This window comes from Meleagris gallopavo, chromosome 3, assembly GCF_905368555.1.
Source record: "Meleagris gallopavo chromosome 3, MGAL_WU_HG_1.1, whole genome shotgun sequence".
Taxonomy (NCBI): Eukaryota; Metazoa; Chordata; class Aves; order Galliformes; family Phasianidae; genus Meleagris; species Meleagris gallopavo.
The window spans coordinates 51,590,790-51,608,087 of NC_139406.1; the positions used below are offsets into that span (position 1 = coordinate 51,590,790).

General features: G+C 36.0%; 1 protein-coding gene and 1 long non-coding RNA gene across 4 annotated transcripts in view; one reads left to right on the forward strand and one right to left on the reverse strand.

Annotated features, from left to right (window-relative positions):
• LOC100543458 (desmoglein-4) overlaps positions 1 to 17,298 on the forward strand; it is a 22,117-nt gene continuing 4,819 nt past the window's right edge. Inside the window, exons 1-14 of the mRNA XM_085220943.1 lie at positions 1 to 185; positions 6,639 to 6,674; positions 7,028 to 7,156; positions 8,268 to 8,423; positions 8,576 to 8,723; positions 9,363 to 9,526; positions 9,840 to 9,974; positions 10,236 to 10,421; positions 10,601 to 10,860; positions 11,837 to 11,979; positions 12,115 to 12,330; positions 13,473 to 14,051; positions 15,912 to 16,060; positions 16,546 to 16,606. Coding sequence (XP_085077069.1) covers positions 138 to 185; positions 6,639 to 6,674; positions 7,028 to 7,156; positions 8,268 to 8,423; positions 8,576 to 8,723; positions 9,363 to 9,526; positions 9,840 to 9,974; positions 10,236 to 10,421; positions 10,601 to 10,860; positions 11,837 to 11,979; positions 12,115 to 12,330; positions 13,473 to 14,051; positions 15,912 to 16,060; positions 16,546 to 16,606 — 2,410 coding nt within the window. The 5' untranslated portion in view covers positions 1 to 137. The remainder of the gene's footprint in view (positions 186 to 6,638; positions 6,675 to 7,027; positions 7,157 to 8,267; positions 8,424 to 8,575; positions 8,724 to 9,362; positions 9,527 to 9,839; positions 9,975 to 10,235; positions 10,422 to 10,600; positions 10,861 to 11,836; positions 11,980 to 12,114; positions 12,331 to 13,472; positions 14,052 to 15,911; positions 16,061 to 16,545; positions 16,607 to 17,298) is intronic.
• LOC109366780 (uncharacterized) overlaps positions 13,667 to 17,298 on the reverse strand; it is a 15,997-nt gene continuing 12,365 nt past the window's right edge. For 2 of the 3 annotated variants that reach the window (XR_014882473.1, XR_014882474.1), the window contains exons 2-3: positions 15,886 to 17,216; positions 13,667 to 13,808 (exon numbers count right to left, since the gene is read on the reverse strand). This is a non-coding gene — a long non-coding RNA (uncharacterized LOC109366780). The remainder of the gene's footprint in view (positions 13,809 to 15,885; positions 17,217 to 17,298) is intronic. The other variant, XR_014882472.1, reaches the window with a different exon arrangement.

Here is a 17,298-nt window from a genome sequence, read left to right on the forward strand (position 1 = left end):
GAGACACCTTGAAAGGCTGAGTATAAGGACATCTACCGAGTGTCTTTTTACATAGACACCAGACTGGGGGGGGGAGGGAAAAGGAACAGGCTTGCAACCATAACTCAGTTGGACTTGTATCCAAGAAGTCAGATGCAATGGATTGGCTCCCTCACCGAACAGCTGCTTTTCTTTTCCTCTTATTGGTAAGTCAAATTTTACAACAATATCTGGAAACTTTGTGCCGACTGAATCTTCCTCAGCATCCCATTACATTTCACGGTTTAAACTAACAACTCTCCACCCCCTATCCCAGAAAATCTTGTGAATTTAGCACAACTCGCATTTTAAAATTCATTTCTAAGAATTCTATACAAGTAATTTAGGTTTTTTCATTAAATGCTCACAAACGTTTCTTTTGATTATGATTTTGTAGTCTTTTGATGCTTAATATATGTTTCCATGTTTAATGCTTCACTTTTCAGGAGAATATTGTTATGGGTACTATTTAAGGAGTCCCTTTTTAAAATAAAAATCTTATCATTTCTAAAAGAAATCCTGATAACCTGACTGGATATTATTTTGTTTTATGTCTTTATTTTTTGTTAATTGAGAGAAGGTGAAAAGCAAATGTATTTTTCTAAACTGGATAGTTTCAGAACTGGAAGAATCTCTAATCGAGAGAAAAGGATGGAATGTAGTGAAAATTATATCCAAGCAAAAATCAAGACTTACTATTACTTATTTCATACTACAAAGAACTCCTACCTTGCAGTGCGTGTGTGTCGGAGCATCCATGTGCCAAGCAAGCGAATGCATGATGAAAGTGTCACTGCTTGGGTTTGTTTTTTTTACTGTACAAGGAAAGTTGTGGCTATGGTGAAACAAAATACTTGTATAATGTGTTCATCAAGGCACGGAACTTAGCGAGAAATGACTTAAAGGAATTACGGTGGCCCTTTTACTCCTGCATTGTGTTTTTTTCCTTTTTGCATGGACTTTTTCACTCATCTGTGCTGCTCATTTAAATTTAGGTAGAGCTTTAGGGCCCTAAGACTGAAAAGGATAGAATTTATTGTATAGTTATGTTTTCTTGTTGCTTTTGATTTACATAATGTATTACTTTGTTAACTCCTTTTCACTGTCAACTCTGGAGCTATAGTGGTCAGGAAAAAAAGGAGTATGTTTTTGTAGCATACAAAATCCTGAAACTTGTTTAAAGAAGGTTATCCATGGGTTGTATCTTGCAGACATCAGTAAAGTAGAACTAACTCACACAAGGCAGCTGCCAGGAAAATAATGACTAAACTTGGCAAAAGCACGCTATGGTTCGGATATGTTTCTACTTGTATAATGAAGCAAGCAGGTCTCTGAGATTGGCATGTTGCACATTGTGCTAAGAGTGCCAGATTTTTATATAACATCAGTGAATATTCATTTTACTCAGTTACCTGATGTTACACACTCCAGATGGGTTACAGTTTAAAAAAGAAGTTCACTGCGTTGCATTTAAATCTATCAGTTCAGAAGAGCTTTTACTGTTTTATCTTCTCTCTTCAACCTTGAGTATTTTCATTCTTTCAGTGTATTGTTATGATTGTGACTGATTTGGGATGTGTCAAGAAAAAGGAGTGACCAAGAAAACTGACGCTATGTTTTGATGAGTATCAAATATTCAAACTCCCAGAGGAAATGATTGTTGCTCTTGTTGCATGCTTCCCTGCACAGCAGTGGTCCTGGTGGCATGTATAGCATAATAGTATCTTTCAGTGCTGCAGAGGAAAGTGATGGACAAACTGTAGAGATTAAGTATATTATGTAAATTATTTTAGTACAAGACTGAAAAGCAGTCTTGGCTTTTGGCTTGATTAATTTTTCATGAAAATTACCTTAGTGTATGTCTGCTTAGTATATGATTAATAACATGTATCAAATAAAAAGTCTGTGGAGTTACACATATTTTAGCACGCTGCTGCATCTCAAAAAAAGAAAAGTTACCAGCTCTGAAACTAATAATTCTCCATATGCATTTCACCATTGGTGGGACTGATTCTGCAACCCCTACTCACATGACTTCAAAGGCATTATTCTCATGAGTAAGGGAGTTCTGTTTGTGGTACTTGCGCTGACACGTTTTATGGAAATAACCTGTTTGATCAGGTATGACTCTTCTCCTGCCAGCCATCATGTGACAACTAATAATTTTAAATTCACCACATTTCTCATATGCATTTTTGTCTGGCTATATTTTCCCATGTCTTATCTATGCTTTATTTTCCAGTTGTAAGGCTCTAGTTACACCTCCTACTCATAAACTGGGTTGTACTTAAAAATATTAACGGGCTCAATCTTCTCCACTTTGGCACTTGCATACCAAACATCTACTAGGGTGTAGCCAGGAAACTGTAGGCTACTTGGAAAAATTTAAAAAATGTTGTAGAAATAGAAAATAAAGCAATTCTGCATCAGAAGTATCACCCAAGATGAGCTTCTTAAATCTGCAGTTACATTTCTGAGTAAAAATGGCTCCTAAATGGCATTCAGAGCCAGTAGAGTGCTAGCTTAGAGACTCTAATGTGTCTTATAGTGCAAGGACATATTAGAATTCTGACATTACTGATAAAATTTATTGAGGAGAGCATGATTAGAGCACATCTAACTTGAAAAACCAAAATTTGAATGATAATGGCTTACAATGTCCATCAAAATCACTTTTCTATTCATTTTTTAATGGTTGGGCTCAGTTACACTACGGAAATTCATTATTTCTGTATGACTTGTCCTCTGCCACTTTGCTCAGTAGAAAAGAAACAATATCAGTGGAATCTTTCCCAAAGTGGTCTGTTCTTTGAGTAAATACGTTTAAAATAAACACAATTTTGGAATTTATTCCTCTGACTGACATAAATATTATTATATTTCGGATGAAATAAGAGTCGGATCCTCCATCTGGGGTACAGTACAAAAAACTGACTTCACATGCTAAGGCAGGAAGAAACACAAACAGCTAACTTTTGCAGAAGACAAACTGGCAGAAAAATCATCCCCCGAAATTTCCCCTTAAACCTGAAAGCACATTCATTAGTGACCTGCAAAAATGAAAAATACAGACAAAAACCGATCTTTCTTTTTATTTAAAGTTATCAAATGGCTTATTTTTAAGACAAGATTGAGTTTCATATTTCAGGTTTGCTTGTCATTATTTCACATGCATTGGTACATCTTTTCTTAAAGAAGTGCAGAACGTATGATGGGAAAGGTTCATATTTCAACCCTTTGCAAGTCAAAGCTTTGGCTGAGTAAGACGTAAAAGTCTCAAAACGCTGACACAACCAGAGCTACCATGGCACCCTGATGAGTCATATAATGTATGTGAGTTCTCAGCACTCCTCCCATCACAACCAGTAACAATACCGCCGTTGACTTCAAAGAGTGAGAAGGAGATCCAATATGAATAATGCTGGGAAGATGTTAAAGGCATGTTCAGTCATTTAGATACGAGTAGGTGGAGGAGGGAGGATTCCGTAAGTGCGTATAATATATAATATTGCTCGGCAGTCAATTAATGATTAGTTAATTTGTGTTTGTAAATTGCTTTGAAGGTGCAAAGAACCATGCACATCCTATAGGCCTAATTCTGTTCCCAGTTACATCAGAATAAACCTAGAATAACTCCAGTGTGACTCTAAGGCATCATCTTCTGTATAGGGTTCATCATAATAAAATACAGGTTTTCAGACAGACTACTGTGAGAATGACTGTCATAATAAATATGTCTTCTGTTTGCACTTTTCCCAGCCCACACCAGAAGCAGCTTGTGCAACTAGCCTCAAGTTTCTCTGCATTTTTCAGGGACAGCACATCTTGATTTCATCCTGGTCAGCTTGCCTGCCCCAAGGTCCTCAGTATACATTCCACATATTTCAGTGCCTCCTCTTGTTTAAACTGTCATTAATCACTGAATCTATGCAACGTACAGCATGCAGACAATCAGATGCTAGTTTAAAAGGGAAATTTGTTCACTATTTAGAGAGTACAAAACTATCTTGCAAACAGATGTCAAAATGTACTTCTTCACTGGAAATTGCACAGAAAAAAAGAGTTTGCCTCACATAGAGATGTTACACATTGGCAGTTGGAGTTGAGGGGAGCCTTCTAGCTGCTAATGGATGGAAAACATTAGGAAGGCAGGAGATTTTTCAGCCCTGGATCATGCTGAATAGATGTCACTCCAGAACTGCTTAGGTTTAGCTGGTGAACCAGGCAACTTTATCTGGTGTCTGTGTGCCCTCAGTCCCTTAGCAGTAACTGAAAGAGAGTTACTGAATACAGACATCGGGTTCATCAGATCAAGATTTTCAAGAAACATCACAAACTGTACTGAGGACTCAGGATTCAAAACCATCAAGATTTCTTTAATGATTTTTCTATTGGCAACATGTAGTAGCAGGATTATTGCCTTCATCAGTAAGGGACAAAGCTGGAAACAGAGGGCCTTAATTTACAATTGCCAACATTACTGATGAATTAATTATTGGAGCTCCCATCATTGGTGCTCCAGTGGATGAAACTTGTGTAAAAAGGATATTTTTCATTTCTTGGAAGCAGAACTCCATATAGGCTAGAAGTAAGGGGTTTAATGAATATTATGTCTTTAAAAAAGAGAATTCTTTATAGCTTTTTCTTTACGGAGACACCCAACACAGATTTTCAGCTAGGCCTTTTAAGCACAAGAGTGACATGACTGGATGTGAGATATTAGTTTCACTGTTAAATAACAGAATATGCCATAGGTGCAGTCAGCAGACAAGATTCACTGGAATTGCATTAGAAGGTGTATACTCATAATTTTCTGGGTCAAGACAATTGCTTGCATGCCAGAAAGGATTTCAGCCTAAGGGTGGAGAGGATTTCGCTGTACTTGCCAAAGCAAGCTCTGTTATGACAGTGTGATCGACTGATATGAAACGCTGAATCAGTGCAATTTCTGGTGGACTTTATCAGTTAGCTCTCTGGTGAGGGTGTAATCAGCACCTTCCACTCTCCCATGTTTCCCCAAGCCACAAAGGGGATTTAAAAAGTACAGGCTTTAGTTGCTACCAAGGTGAAAGCACCCCACAGCTTAAATGGAGTCTGATACTGCAGACTGCCTTCTCCAAGATGAGTAATGACTGCAAATGAATGCCAACTGAAGATTTAAACAGTCACGAAGATATTAAAAGCAATACCGATGTGGTTAACACAGCATGAACATATCTATTTCCTTTTCAAAGACCTAAAACAACTGTAACGATTTTCCTGCAAAGTTATTTTCTTAGCAATTTGTGTCAATATCTTGCTCAAAGATACAAACAAACAAAAAAAAATCTTACTCCATGGGCAGTCTCATAAATATCAATGTACTGTACACAACAAAGAGGCAAAGTCACATTATAAACTCTCTCCTTCACAGATTAATCTAATCTTACTCTATTGCATGTAACATGAATATTGCATTTAAACATGAATTAAGAGGAAAATAGTCTGTGCCTATCTTTCAGTCTTGAGAGAACAACCTTGCAATACACTTGAATTTAGGAAACTCCCATGACGTGAAGTTACTAACAAAGAAAAGGTCATCACAGATTATATCCATGCAATGTCTGTCCTAAAATACACAAAACAGAATGTCAGTCAAAAAATAAAATAAATAATTAAACTTTACTGGGAAACTATATAAACTTGGAAACTTGGTAACTATAACCATTAGTCACATTTGGCAAGAAAAGGCAAACTCTGCACCAACTTTTTGAGTCACCTAGGTATTTTGTTTCTCCCAATGATGAATGAAGCAAGCATCCAGTCCTGCAAATCCACGTTCTTCACCTTTCATGATCTGAAGAGAGCCGAGAGATCCTAAACCTAAGCTCTGAAGAGATATATTGACTAAGTGAATTTCATTTTCACACTTTATTTAGGAAGAAGGTTAATGAAACTGTGCTTTCTTTTAAATTCTGCTAATCAAGAAATTGATTATTTTCTATGATTTTAATTTTAAAATAATTTCATATTGCATCTAATTCTCTGAACTTTATTTACTCAAGCCTTTGGTTGTGTAGTTAGACCTCAAATCAAAGCCCACTGAACTTTGAAGCAGGGAAGCCTACCTGCTGATTTCAGTAGGCTTCCCATTATACTTTAACTTCAAGAAATTTTTTTCTCCTTTTGTTAAAACTGTGTATTGAAGTATTTCAGGTCTACTGTAGACTAAGTAAGAAAAAAATAAAGAATAAATTATTTAGAATAAATCTTGCAGCCATTACTTTCTCTTTTTTTTCAGCTGAGATGGCTACAATCTAAGAATCCATGTGAAAGTTGCATTTTGATAATAGGTATAACTTAAAATTTGCTACGGCACATCTCTTCACAGTGCCCTGAAAGACAGAAATGATTTTGAATGTATTAATTTTCAAGGAATTGAAGTGATGGATATAGAAAAAAAATGAATGGTACAATAAAATTCACAGAAATACTTCAGCTGTGACCTAGATAGGTTATTGAAATAGACTTCAGAAAACATACTGCTCCTGCCCTGCAATTCTGCAACGTACAGTGGTTGGGTTTGAACTACTGCATTTTGCCCTGCATTTTTTATGCTAATATTTCTATCATTCTTGCAGGTACTCCTGGATTTCAGCACAGGATTTCATGTAGAGGTAATAAATATTTCTTTAGAAACTGATTTTTGATGTTGTGAAACATAATTTAAGAATGACATGGAAAATTCTAAAAAAGGGCATTTCTGAGCTTGAAGGTTGAAAATATATTTAAATATTAAACAGCTGCAAGTAACAGCTTGTTCATCCTCTCAAAAGAATTTCTCCTACACAGGAGTACTTGTAATGAACACATGCACAGTTTTTGAGTTTGGGACTCGTTAACATATTAAAAACATATATTCTATAAAAATTTCTTTTTTCCTTCTTGTTGTGGGATGCTTTAAATATCTGCATTAATTGAAAATATATTGAGGTTGCTGGTGATGTGACACTGTAACTCTGTATCATAGGTAAAAGAATGGAATGGAAATGGAACGGCAAGATGGAAAACTTTCAGAAGACAAAAACGTGAATGGATAAAATTTGCTGCAGCCTGTAGAGAAGGAGAAGATAATTCTAAAAGGAATCCAATTGCCAGAGTAAGTAGAAAGCATAGCAGAGGTGTCCACTGACAAGGAAGCTTTTTCTAAAGACATGCTAATAAAAGAGATTTAAAAGCACATTTGCTTAGACTAGTCAAAGCAAGGAATGCAGAATAAAAGAAAGGTGACTAAGAATTTCCAGCTTTGCTGAGACAGTCTCATAAGGCAAATGCACAGAGCTGCTGAGGAGTGACCAAAAGCTTCCTAGAATATTGCAGTCAGTCTCCTTCCTGGAGAGCTTCAACCACAGTCTCCTTACTGTGCAGTGTCTGTGTACTAGGTCAAGATATTCTTTTCTGACTCTTAGAAACTCCTTGAATGAGCGCAAGTTCAAGGATGGTGCCTGACTCATGTAGACAACAAAGCAAAGAACTCAAGTTCCACGTTATAAGAAGAATAAAAATATTAGTCCAAACAAGGGCAACAAAGATGGCGAAGAGTCCGGAGGCCAAGACCTGAGGAAAGCAGCTGAGGTCTCTTGATTTGCTCAGTGCAGAGCAGAGGAGCTGAGGGGAGGCCTGATGGTGGCTGCAGCTCCTCACAGGGAGCAGAAGGGCAGCGCTGAGCTCTGCACACTGTGACAGCAACAGGGCCCGAGGGAACGGCATGGAGCTGTGTCAGGGGAGAGGCAGCTGGGGGTTGGGGACAGGTGCTGCATGGCACTGAGTGCCGGAGTTCAAGGAACATTTGTACAAGACTGATTTTGTTTGGTGCTGTGTAGAGTCAGGAGTTAGACTTGATGATCCTTGCGGGTCCCTTCCAGTTCAGGATATACTGTGATTTCATGATTCTATTCTCTTTCCATGACACTGTCCCTAAGGAAGTACAGCTACTCTTGGAAGTTTGTCTCCCCTAACATCTACACTTCACTGCTAGAAATCTAAGAAAGAGAAATCTTGTCCAGTACTCAAGTACTACAGATGCAGCTGTAGGCTGATTGTTTTGTAGAAAATACCTAAATTTGTTCAATCAATTGAATCTTGTGATATGTGGTTGGGAGAAAAACTGCCATAAAGAATTTTTAATGAGTCTAATAATAGGGAAAAAGAGCACTGCGGGTGATCTCTGTAAAGTTCTCAGTATAAATTACTATTATTTACTATTGCAGATTCGATCAGACTGTGAAGAAAATAATCCAGTCACATACAGCATCTCTGGAGTTGGAATTGATCGTGCCCCTTATGGAATATTTGTTGTTAACCCAAGAACAGGAGAAATTAATATAACATCAATAGTGGACAGGGAAGTGACCCCAGTATTTGTCGTAAGTACACTTCAGTTTATTCCCTTTTTAATGATGGAGGTAGCTTGGAATAGGAAAAGCACAAGAAGAAAAATGTTCTATTTCATTTGTTTCAGATTGCTGCTTTTCTTCCTTTGCTTTTGGTTTTAAAATGAGTAAATATCTTTATCTAGATACGCTGCTTTGCAAAACACTCAGTGACTGGTATGGATTTGGAACCACCTCTTGAACTTCGAGTCAGAGTTCTGGATATAAATGATAATCCTCCTATATTTGCACAATCGGTATTTACAGGATCTGTTGAAGAATGCAGTATGGACAGTGAGTAACTACATTATGCCTATTATGGTAAAGTCAGTGAAGAATCCAGAATATAGTTCATATAAGCCTGGTGTGTTCATTCTACTTTTTCTTAGACAATGACATACTTTCCCCAAAGCTACTGGAGCAGAGGATGGCTCAGAATGTTATTGGAGCACGGCTCAAGCTCAGTGCTAGAGCAATGCTTCCCTCTCTTCTTTGCCCACGTACAAATACTGAATATTCCAGGTCCTAACTGTATGCTCGCACAGTTCCATTAAATGTGAAAACTTAGAATAAATCAGTCATATCTGAACTTCTAGAAAATCTCATTTTAAACCATGGAGATTTCTTATGTGGATATCTACAGGCTCAGTAGCCACCAATTTTACGTATTCCCTATGGCAGTTTAAGGAAGCTCAGTGAAAATCTACTTTATTTCACCTAACATTAGTCTTTAATGAATTTCGAAGTCATTAACATTTCATCATAATCAGAACAAAATTAAGCTGCTGTTTTTCTTCGTAAATGTCAACAGTAAGATAGCATTTTTTAATTTTTTTTTGCACCTGATATTTAGCACCATGTTCTTTTTCTGCAGGAACAAAGCAGATTTTATGATTCAGTTTTAATTTTTTTTTAATTTTATTTTATTCACAGACACGCTGGTGATGAAAATAATTGCATCAGATGCCGATGAACCAAATCACTTGAACTCTAAAATTGCCTTCAAGATAGAGAGTCAGGAGCCTTCAGGCCAGCCAATGTTTATTATGAATAAATATACTGGAGAACTCCATCTAGCAAATTATCTTGACAGAGAGGTATTATTTCTATTTCCCAAGTCAAATAACACGATGCTGTTGTGTATCTCTAACAGTGATATGATGCCAGGGCACATGGGGGGGAAGGTAAGCAAGGTGGGAACAGCATGGGGGAGGGGAGAGAGAGAAAAAGTGTGCCTTTTCCAAAAAAAGAAAAAAAAGAAAAAATTGGGAAAATACATGTTTATATACATGTTAAAATGAAACATCAGAGGGAAATTCCTGTATGAAGAAACAGTGGCAAGACATTATTATTTATATTTTATAAGATGTAGAGTTTCTTGTAACAGGATAATTTCTTTTTCTGCGGCAGCAACACAGTAGTTACACTTTGGTTGTGAAGGCATCAGACCGGGATGGAGCAGCAGATGGAATTTCATCCCATTGTAGCTGTCATGTGAAAGTTATTGATGTCAATGACAACTTCCCAACTCTTGCTCAAAGCTCCGTAAGTTTTTAAAACCAAAAGCATCATGATCAGAAAACACAAATCCATTTCTGCTAAGCTTCCTCTGCAAACGTTTGGAGTGACACAGCTCTTTATATCTGCAATCAAAATCAAAACAATTTACATAGAACACACAGGGTTTTTTTTATTAAATTTTATTTTTTATTTTTTATTTTAATATTGACTGTGGACATGACAATCTTAAATAAAATTATCTGTGGTCAGTTGTGTTTGCTAATAAATATTTATCTGTCATTCCAGTTTTCAGCAAGTATTTCAGAAAATTCACTCAGTTCAGAAATTCTACGAATACAAGCTCTGGATGCTGATGAAGAGTTTAGTGACAATTGGCTGGCAGAATTTTTCTTTATATCTGGTAATGAAGATAACTACTTTGAAATTGTTACGGATCCAGCTACAAATCAAGGAATCCTCAGAGTAATTAAGGTATGGATAAATGCAGTGATTCAGCTCTTGAAATAATCATATTAAATTGTTTTGTTAAAAAATATGAAAAATTAACAGCTCTGTCAGTCAAGTATTTAAAATAACATAGTTTGAATGGCTTAAATAAGATTGAAGTCCGGGAAGTTTTGTTTTCTGGTTTTCCATGTTTTCTTTTTTAGGAACTGAATTATGAACATATCCCAACTCACTCACTGAGCATCGGTGTCAGGAACAGAGCTGAATTCCACCATTCTGTTATGTCTCAATATCAAGTCATTGGAACACCCCTCATAGTAGAAGTAAAAAATGTGATTGAACCGCCAATATTTAACCCATCTGCAATGATCTTATCTGTACCACAAAGAACAAGGGTGAATTATGTTGTGGGAACATACACAGCCTTTGATGAGGACACAGGCACTACTGCAAATAATGTTATGTAAGCTCTGCTCTACTTTACCCCTCAGATGGAAAAATTCTTTAAGATTTCAATTGAATAAGTATTTGGTAATCTCTATTGCAGTCAAAGAAGTAGAAAGGGTACTTACAAAGGGTACATTAAAAACAGCATAAAAAAATTGTTAATAGAATAATAGAAATAGAATATTATATTCTTATGCTATGATTGTTCTTGTTTCCGACACACTTTTCTTAGCCTTGTGCATGAGACAATTTAAATAAATCAGAACTGATTTTTGTGACCTAACTTAGAGATATTCTTTTTGTGCAATCTGAAATATTTACTAAAAATAGAGAATCTGTCAGCATCTCTAAATAAAGCAAGCAGAGAACCACAATAAAGGATAATACTATAAAATCAGAATAGAAGTCACAATTGGCTCACTTCATAGTAAAAAAATAAATAAATTGATTTTGTATTTATTCCTCATGAAATTCATAACAGTTTTAATAGAAAAATACTTTGTTTTTAAACAAGTATAGAAATAAATGCACCCAATTAAAAAAAAATTGAAAAGTTTTCATATAACTGAAAAATTATTAGCGAACACAACCATAGAAAGATTATCGGAAGAGTCGTGGATTTAGCTATTTATATTATCAAGAGTTCTATTAAAGCTTTACAGGATCCAGATAGGTCTCATTTACTTTTAGATTATGATATCACTTTCAAAGTATAATGGGCTCTATGCACTTCCTTTATTACTGTTTTTTTTTTTTTATGGTGTACCTCTTTTGACACCTACAGAAATCTTACTTGAATAGGTCAAAATACATTGGCATCTAGCATAGCCTAAAGAAAAATTTTCTGAAGTGACAAGTATAATTTACAAAATGAATATGAAGTAGACCACTATAGCATATGGAGTCCATGTAACTGAAATAATTTGTTCCACTCAAATAACTAGGTCTCTTATTCAACTTTATTCTGAATATTTTTCCTACACCAAATACAGTTACAGTATAGGACGTGATCCAGGTGCCTGGTTCAGAATCAATCAAAACACTGGGGAAATCACATTGAGCAAAGTTATTGACTGGGAATCCTCCTATGTAAGAAATGGGCAGTACACAGCAGAAGTTCTGGCTATTACCAGAGGTAAGAAACAGATTTTGAGTTCTGAAACAAAATTCTTCATTCAATACATCTTTTTCAATTCCATGTTTTCCCATCTGAACTCACTGTTTATAGTATCAATATTACCTCCTGATCAAAAATACCTTCTTTTTACAGGGATTCCTCGATATACTGCTACTGGAACCATTGTACTTACAATGCAAGACACCAGAGACAATTGTCCAGCTATTAATACAGAATTAAGGAAAGTGTGTATGCATTCCCCATCAGTGATTATTACAGCAAAGAGCATAAATGATCAATACGCCCTCCCCTTTACATTCAGCATACATGGTGAACCTCAAACCACATGGATTATCAGATCAATAAATGGTAAACTTACTCACATTTTATAACAGTATATCATAGTAATAAGCTCCTATCTGAGATAACAGATTAGGATACATTTTTACTAAAAAAAAAGTAAAATAGTCATTAAAATGTATTCTTCTCACTTAAATGTGATTTTATGTTCATATGAATCCAAAGAGAAATTGCACATGTACATATATTAATGTTAGAATCAAAGGAGAATCATTACATATATTTTATCTAGTTCTCATATTTTAAAGGAGACTAAAAATGTGCTGGTCAAAAGAAAACAGCAAAACTGTGCATGAGTCTATGATAACCAACTTTATTGGTTTAAACTTAATGAGGCAATTCAAAAGCAATAAGTTGATAACTTCTTATTTTTATCTAAGAAAAATCCTAAGTATATGGCAAGGCTCTTATATTTATTTATTAGAGTAAAAAGTTCTTAGTTTGTCTCTGTTTTTATGAGAGTCTTATGAAAATGACAAAGATTACAGGTTTTGCAGTTCATACTGCAAATTCTGCTTTTTTATATCTCTAAGAAAACAATTCAGTCTCCGAGCTTATCCAATTTCCTTCAATAGGACTGAATTAGCTAATGAATTCATCAAATCTCACACTTTACTAAATGACAAAATTTGTATAACTTACTGTATGCATAGAAGGCTATGTTAAATGGTAAATATCATACCTTGGTCTCATTTTTCCTGGACAGATGCAACTGTAACATTAAATATTTTTTTAAAAAACTGAAATACTTTTTGAAAAATAGAAAGCATAACTATCATGGAAATTTGTAGTAGAGAAAAAAAAAGTGTATAAAAATTGCAATTTATATTAAAAATCATGGGAATAAAAATGAGGAAAATCATCAGTAAGGTATAAGAATGTGCATTGGCATCTTTTATGTTTCTCAAGTTAAAAAGTGATGACTAGACTGATCTAGCTGAAGTTTTGCAATATTGAAAAAAAACAGCATAGGTCAAGATCATGTTTCAGCTTTAAATAAGTACTGTCTGTGCATAAGTAACTGAAGATCGAATCTAATGTAAGAACGAATCTAATGAAGACCTTAATATTATTCACAATATTGTATCATTGTGCAATATTCAGAGTCAACACCTTAATCTAAACATTTTCCTCTTATTTTCCTCCCAAAGCTTCCTCTGCAGAATTAGTAAATCAGAACATGGACTTTTATCTTTACAAGATCTCTATCAGAGTAAGAGACAGCCAAGGTCGAAGTTGCTTGCAGCCGTATGTGATTCCTCTGCAAGCTTGTCGATGTGACAGTCGCAATTACTGCAGCAGTGGGGCCACAAAAGTTGTTATCATTGGAGGTGGTGGTGGTGCTGGTGGTGGTGCTGGTGGTGGTGGAGCTGGTAGTGCTGGTGGTGGTGGATCTGGTGGTGCTGGTGGTGGTGGAGCTGGTGGTGCTGGTGGTGGCGGAGCTGGCGGTGCAGGTGGTGGTGGTGCTGGTGGTGGAGGAAGCCAGGCTGGTGGAGGAAAAGGACAAGACTATGATGGGACTGGGTATGAAGGAGGTGGCGGCAGTGACTCCAACACAGACTGGGATACTGACACTGGTGCAGACACTGGAGGTTATGACACTTATACTGGAAGCACGGATACTGATTACGGCAGAAATGAATATCCTGGTGGATACGCCCAAACTGGTGCTACCACACTTAGCGGTTCTGCCATTGGCCTGATGTTTCTTGGTGGATTAATATTTGTTTGTAAGTAAATTTGTAAAATTAAGAAAATTGTTATATTAACCTTTTTAAAGGTGTATCTTTTTATTTTTCTGAAGACTTTTTTGGTCAGTTATTTACTTGTGAACTCCCATTGTCAACTCAGCAAAAAAGAAATTTTAAATTATAAGAATATATTTATATATTTATGTTCTACATACACACGTATATTTCATTCAGAAATAATGATTTCCATCCAAAAACTTAGGTTTTTTTCTTAGGTATTATTCTGTTCTCAGTCAACTAGGCAGGGTCAAAATATTTAGCAGAAGATTTAGAAGATTCTGGGCAAGACCTGCTCTTATTACTTTACAACATTTGTAATGTTGCAGTTTGTTCTGTAGTTACGTTACTAAAACAAATGGGTCAAGTTAGGTATGAAAAGATGCAGGGAACAAAATTCCTTTGAACCCTAAGCCAGATTTCACTTGGAGAAAGATAAAGCTCATCAGCTTACTTTTTTAATTTTTTTGCTAGTGTTGCTAAATAAAATGTCTGTTAAAAAACAGTGATGTCTGTAACAGGATCAGAGCAGATCATTCATTCATTCACGTGTCCGAGCATTTTTGAAAGAGCATGAGTTTAAGGGAGAATAATGAGTCAACCTAAATTTTATGCAACACACGAACTTCAGCAATTACTTCCCGGGCCACCACAATCATTCGTAATTGTTCTTCTTTCATGATATGAGCATCAAGCAGTGCAGAAATACTGACTACAATAACTATGGAGACCTAATTTTTTGAGGAGGGTAGTCATATTGGGTCTTGGTCTCTAATTAGTAGGAATCGACAAACAAAATTTTGAAGTTGTAAAAGGCTATCTTGTTTGTAGTTCCCATGTGGTTAATGTTACAGAACAGACTGCCTTTCTGTCTTCAGAAATCTCTTCTAGTCAGTGGTCCGGAATAAATACATCCTTATTAATGAGGTATGAAGTAGCACTTCGTGCACTGTATACCCCTTTCTATTTACCAAAGGGAAAACTTTGGATTATTATGATGTTAAAGTGAGAGTTTTAGATACTTTGGATAGTTTGCAGTAGGCAGCTGTCTCCCTCCTAACTCTGCAGGCATACTAGGTTACTAACTTAGATATCTAGGTTAACAGCCTAAACACAGTCAGAATGAATATCGCAGCCCTTTCTTAAAATGAACAGTGTCTTTTTTTATGCTAGTTTTTAAAGTATTCAGCAATGCACAGCACTAAATTCTTGCAAGGAATAAACATAATATACCGCATTGAGAAACCTGACTCACTTTTTCTAATTATTGGTTACTGGGATTTGGGGTTTGACTGTATTATTTTTCAAATAAGCATCAAGTATATGTGATGTGGAAATGCAACAGGAGAGTTAGACAAAGACCACTTCAGCCAGACAGATAGCTCTTTATTGATTCTCTTAAGGTTAGTGTTATTAATGTGTATTTCTTTTCAATTACAATTTCTGAAGACAAAAACATAGTCTTCTACATACAGTATGAATATCACTGAATGCTATATATAGCAAGACAGGTTTTGTTTGTTTAATTTTCATATATCTGCATCTTATATTCATTCCATTGAGGTAGATCAAAGTCTGTTCCCAGGTGTATAGGCATAAAATCAGAGACAGCTCTACTCCACCCTAATTTTGTTCTGCTGTAACTAAAGGCAAAATTATTCTGAGTACCCAAATACATACATTTCATTCATACTCAGCTAATGTTTCTGAAGGCTAGACTTGCAGGTTGCTTAGTTTGAAACATTTTAAAAGATACATTTTCAAAAGTTCTTGGTTACTAGTAGCTATTCCTACAAAGAAGAGAGGTTCTAAATACCTGTTTCCTGTTTCTTTCCTGTTAAGTGATTCCAATTTTGATGTCAATGAGTGATTGTTGTGGTTGTGGACCTGGAGCTGCAGCTGGAGTTGGAACTGGATTTGAACCTGTACCTGAATGCACAGAAGGGGCAATTCATCCATGGGGAATAGAAGGTGCACAGCCTGAAGATAGGGTCAGTATATTCCGTGTTTCGAAAGTCCACAGTAATTTTCCATTTGTCTAGAAGAAAGAAAGGGATTGTAGCACTGTGACATCTTCTAGAAGAAGCCTGGCATTTTCAGCCATTGTCAGGCAGGCACAAATGTGATTCTTAATTAATATTTGCAGATGGAGCTTTTGTGCGTTAGGTTAGTTTGTCCCAACAGTTTGATATTACTATTCCCTCAGCTGAAACATAATATATGACAAGCTTTTCAAATGCAAGGTAGAGGAAAATAACAGAAATCTTCACTAATAGTCTTTTACACTGACAATGAAAAACACTTTGAGTATTTTTTTATAAATGGTAATTCATTGCTATCACTAACAGTTCAGAGTGAATTCATTGCTATCACTAACAGTTCAGAGTGGTAATTTCTTAACATGATTCACAAAGTCTTGGTCTTCATATGGGAATTTCGAAGTCATCATTCAAGGAATTAAAATATTGTTTTCCAGGATGTTTCACACATTCTCGCCCCAACAACAGCTGCTGGAGGTGATTTTGGTGAACCCTCTGGTAAGAAGACCTTAAGATTTTCAATGTGCACTATCATTAAGCTATCTTTCAGTACTTCATGTCCTCTGCCTCAAGGAGCACACTGCTTTCTCAGCTACAACCCAGCCCTTCCAGTCTTGCCTCTGCATATAATCAAACCAACACTACAAGGATTGCCAGCATGTACAAACCATCTGAGGTTTGAGCCCTGAATATGATCAGATTCATTTCTGCAAATTTCTTCCAGCTAGTGGATGGAGGCTCTTTTCAAAATACCAGTTTTAGAAGAAATCAATCTCAAGATCAAATTAAGAAAATTTTCTTTTATAACTTAGTGGTAAAAGATTAATCTCTTCCCATTTCCAGGCTCTGCTTAGAAAAAAAGGAGAATAGGATCTGTCGAGTAGTCAGTTAATTACTGCCTAATTGTGTGCAGCTTAGATATAGAGCCAGCACACAATATAATAAATGTACACTTTTGTAATGAAGTTTCTCCTGGAATTTGATGTCCATGGAGAGTAAGTTTCCCCATTCCTTTAAGTAAAGATGCTGGTACACATCCATTTTCTCTAGCTTCTTATAGGAGGGCACTTCACTCTGCAAGCAGCAACTTCTTTGATGATGTTATCCTCTAGATAAAAAGATAGGAGAACATTTAGGGCCATAAATGGGAATTAATAGTCTTTGTTCTAAGGGAAGTTTTACTGCTGTGA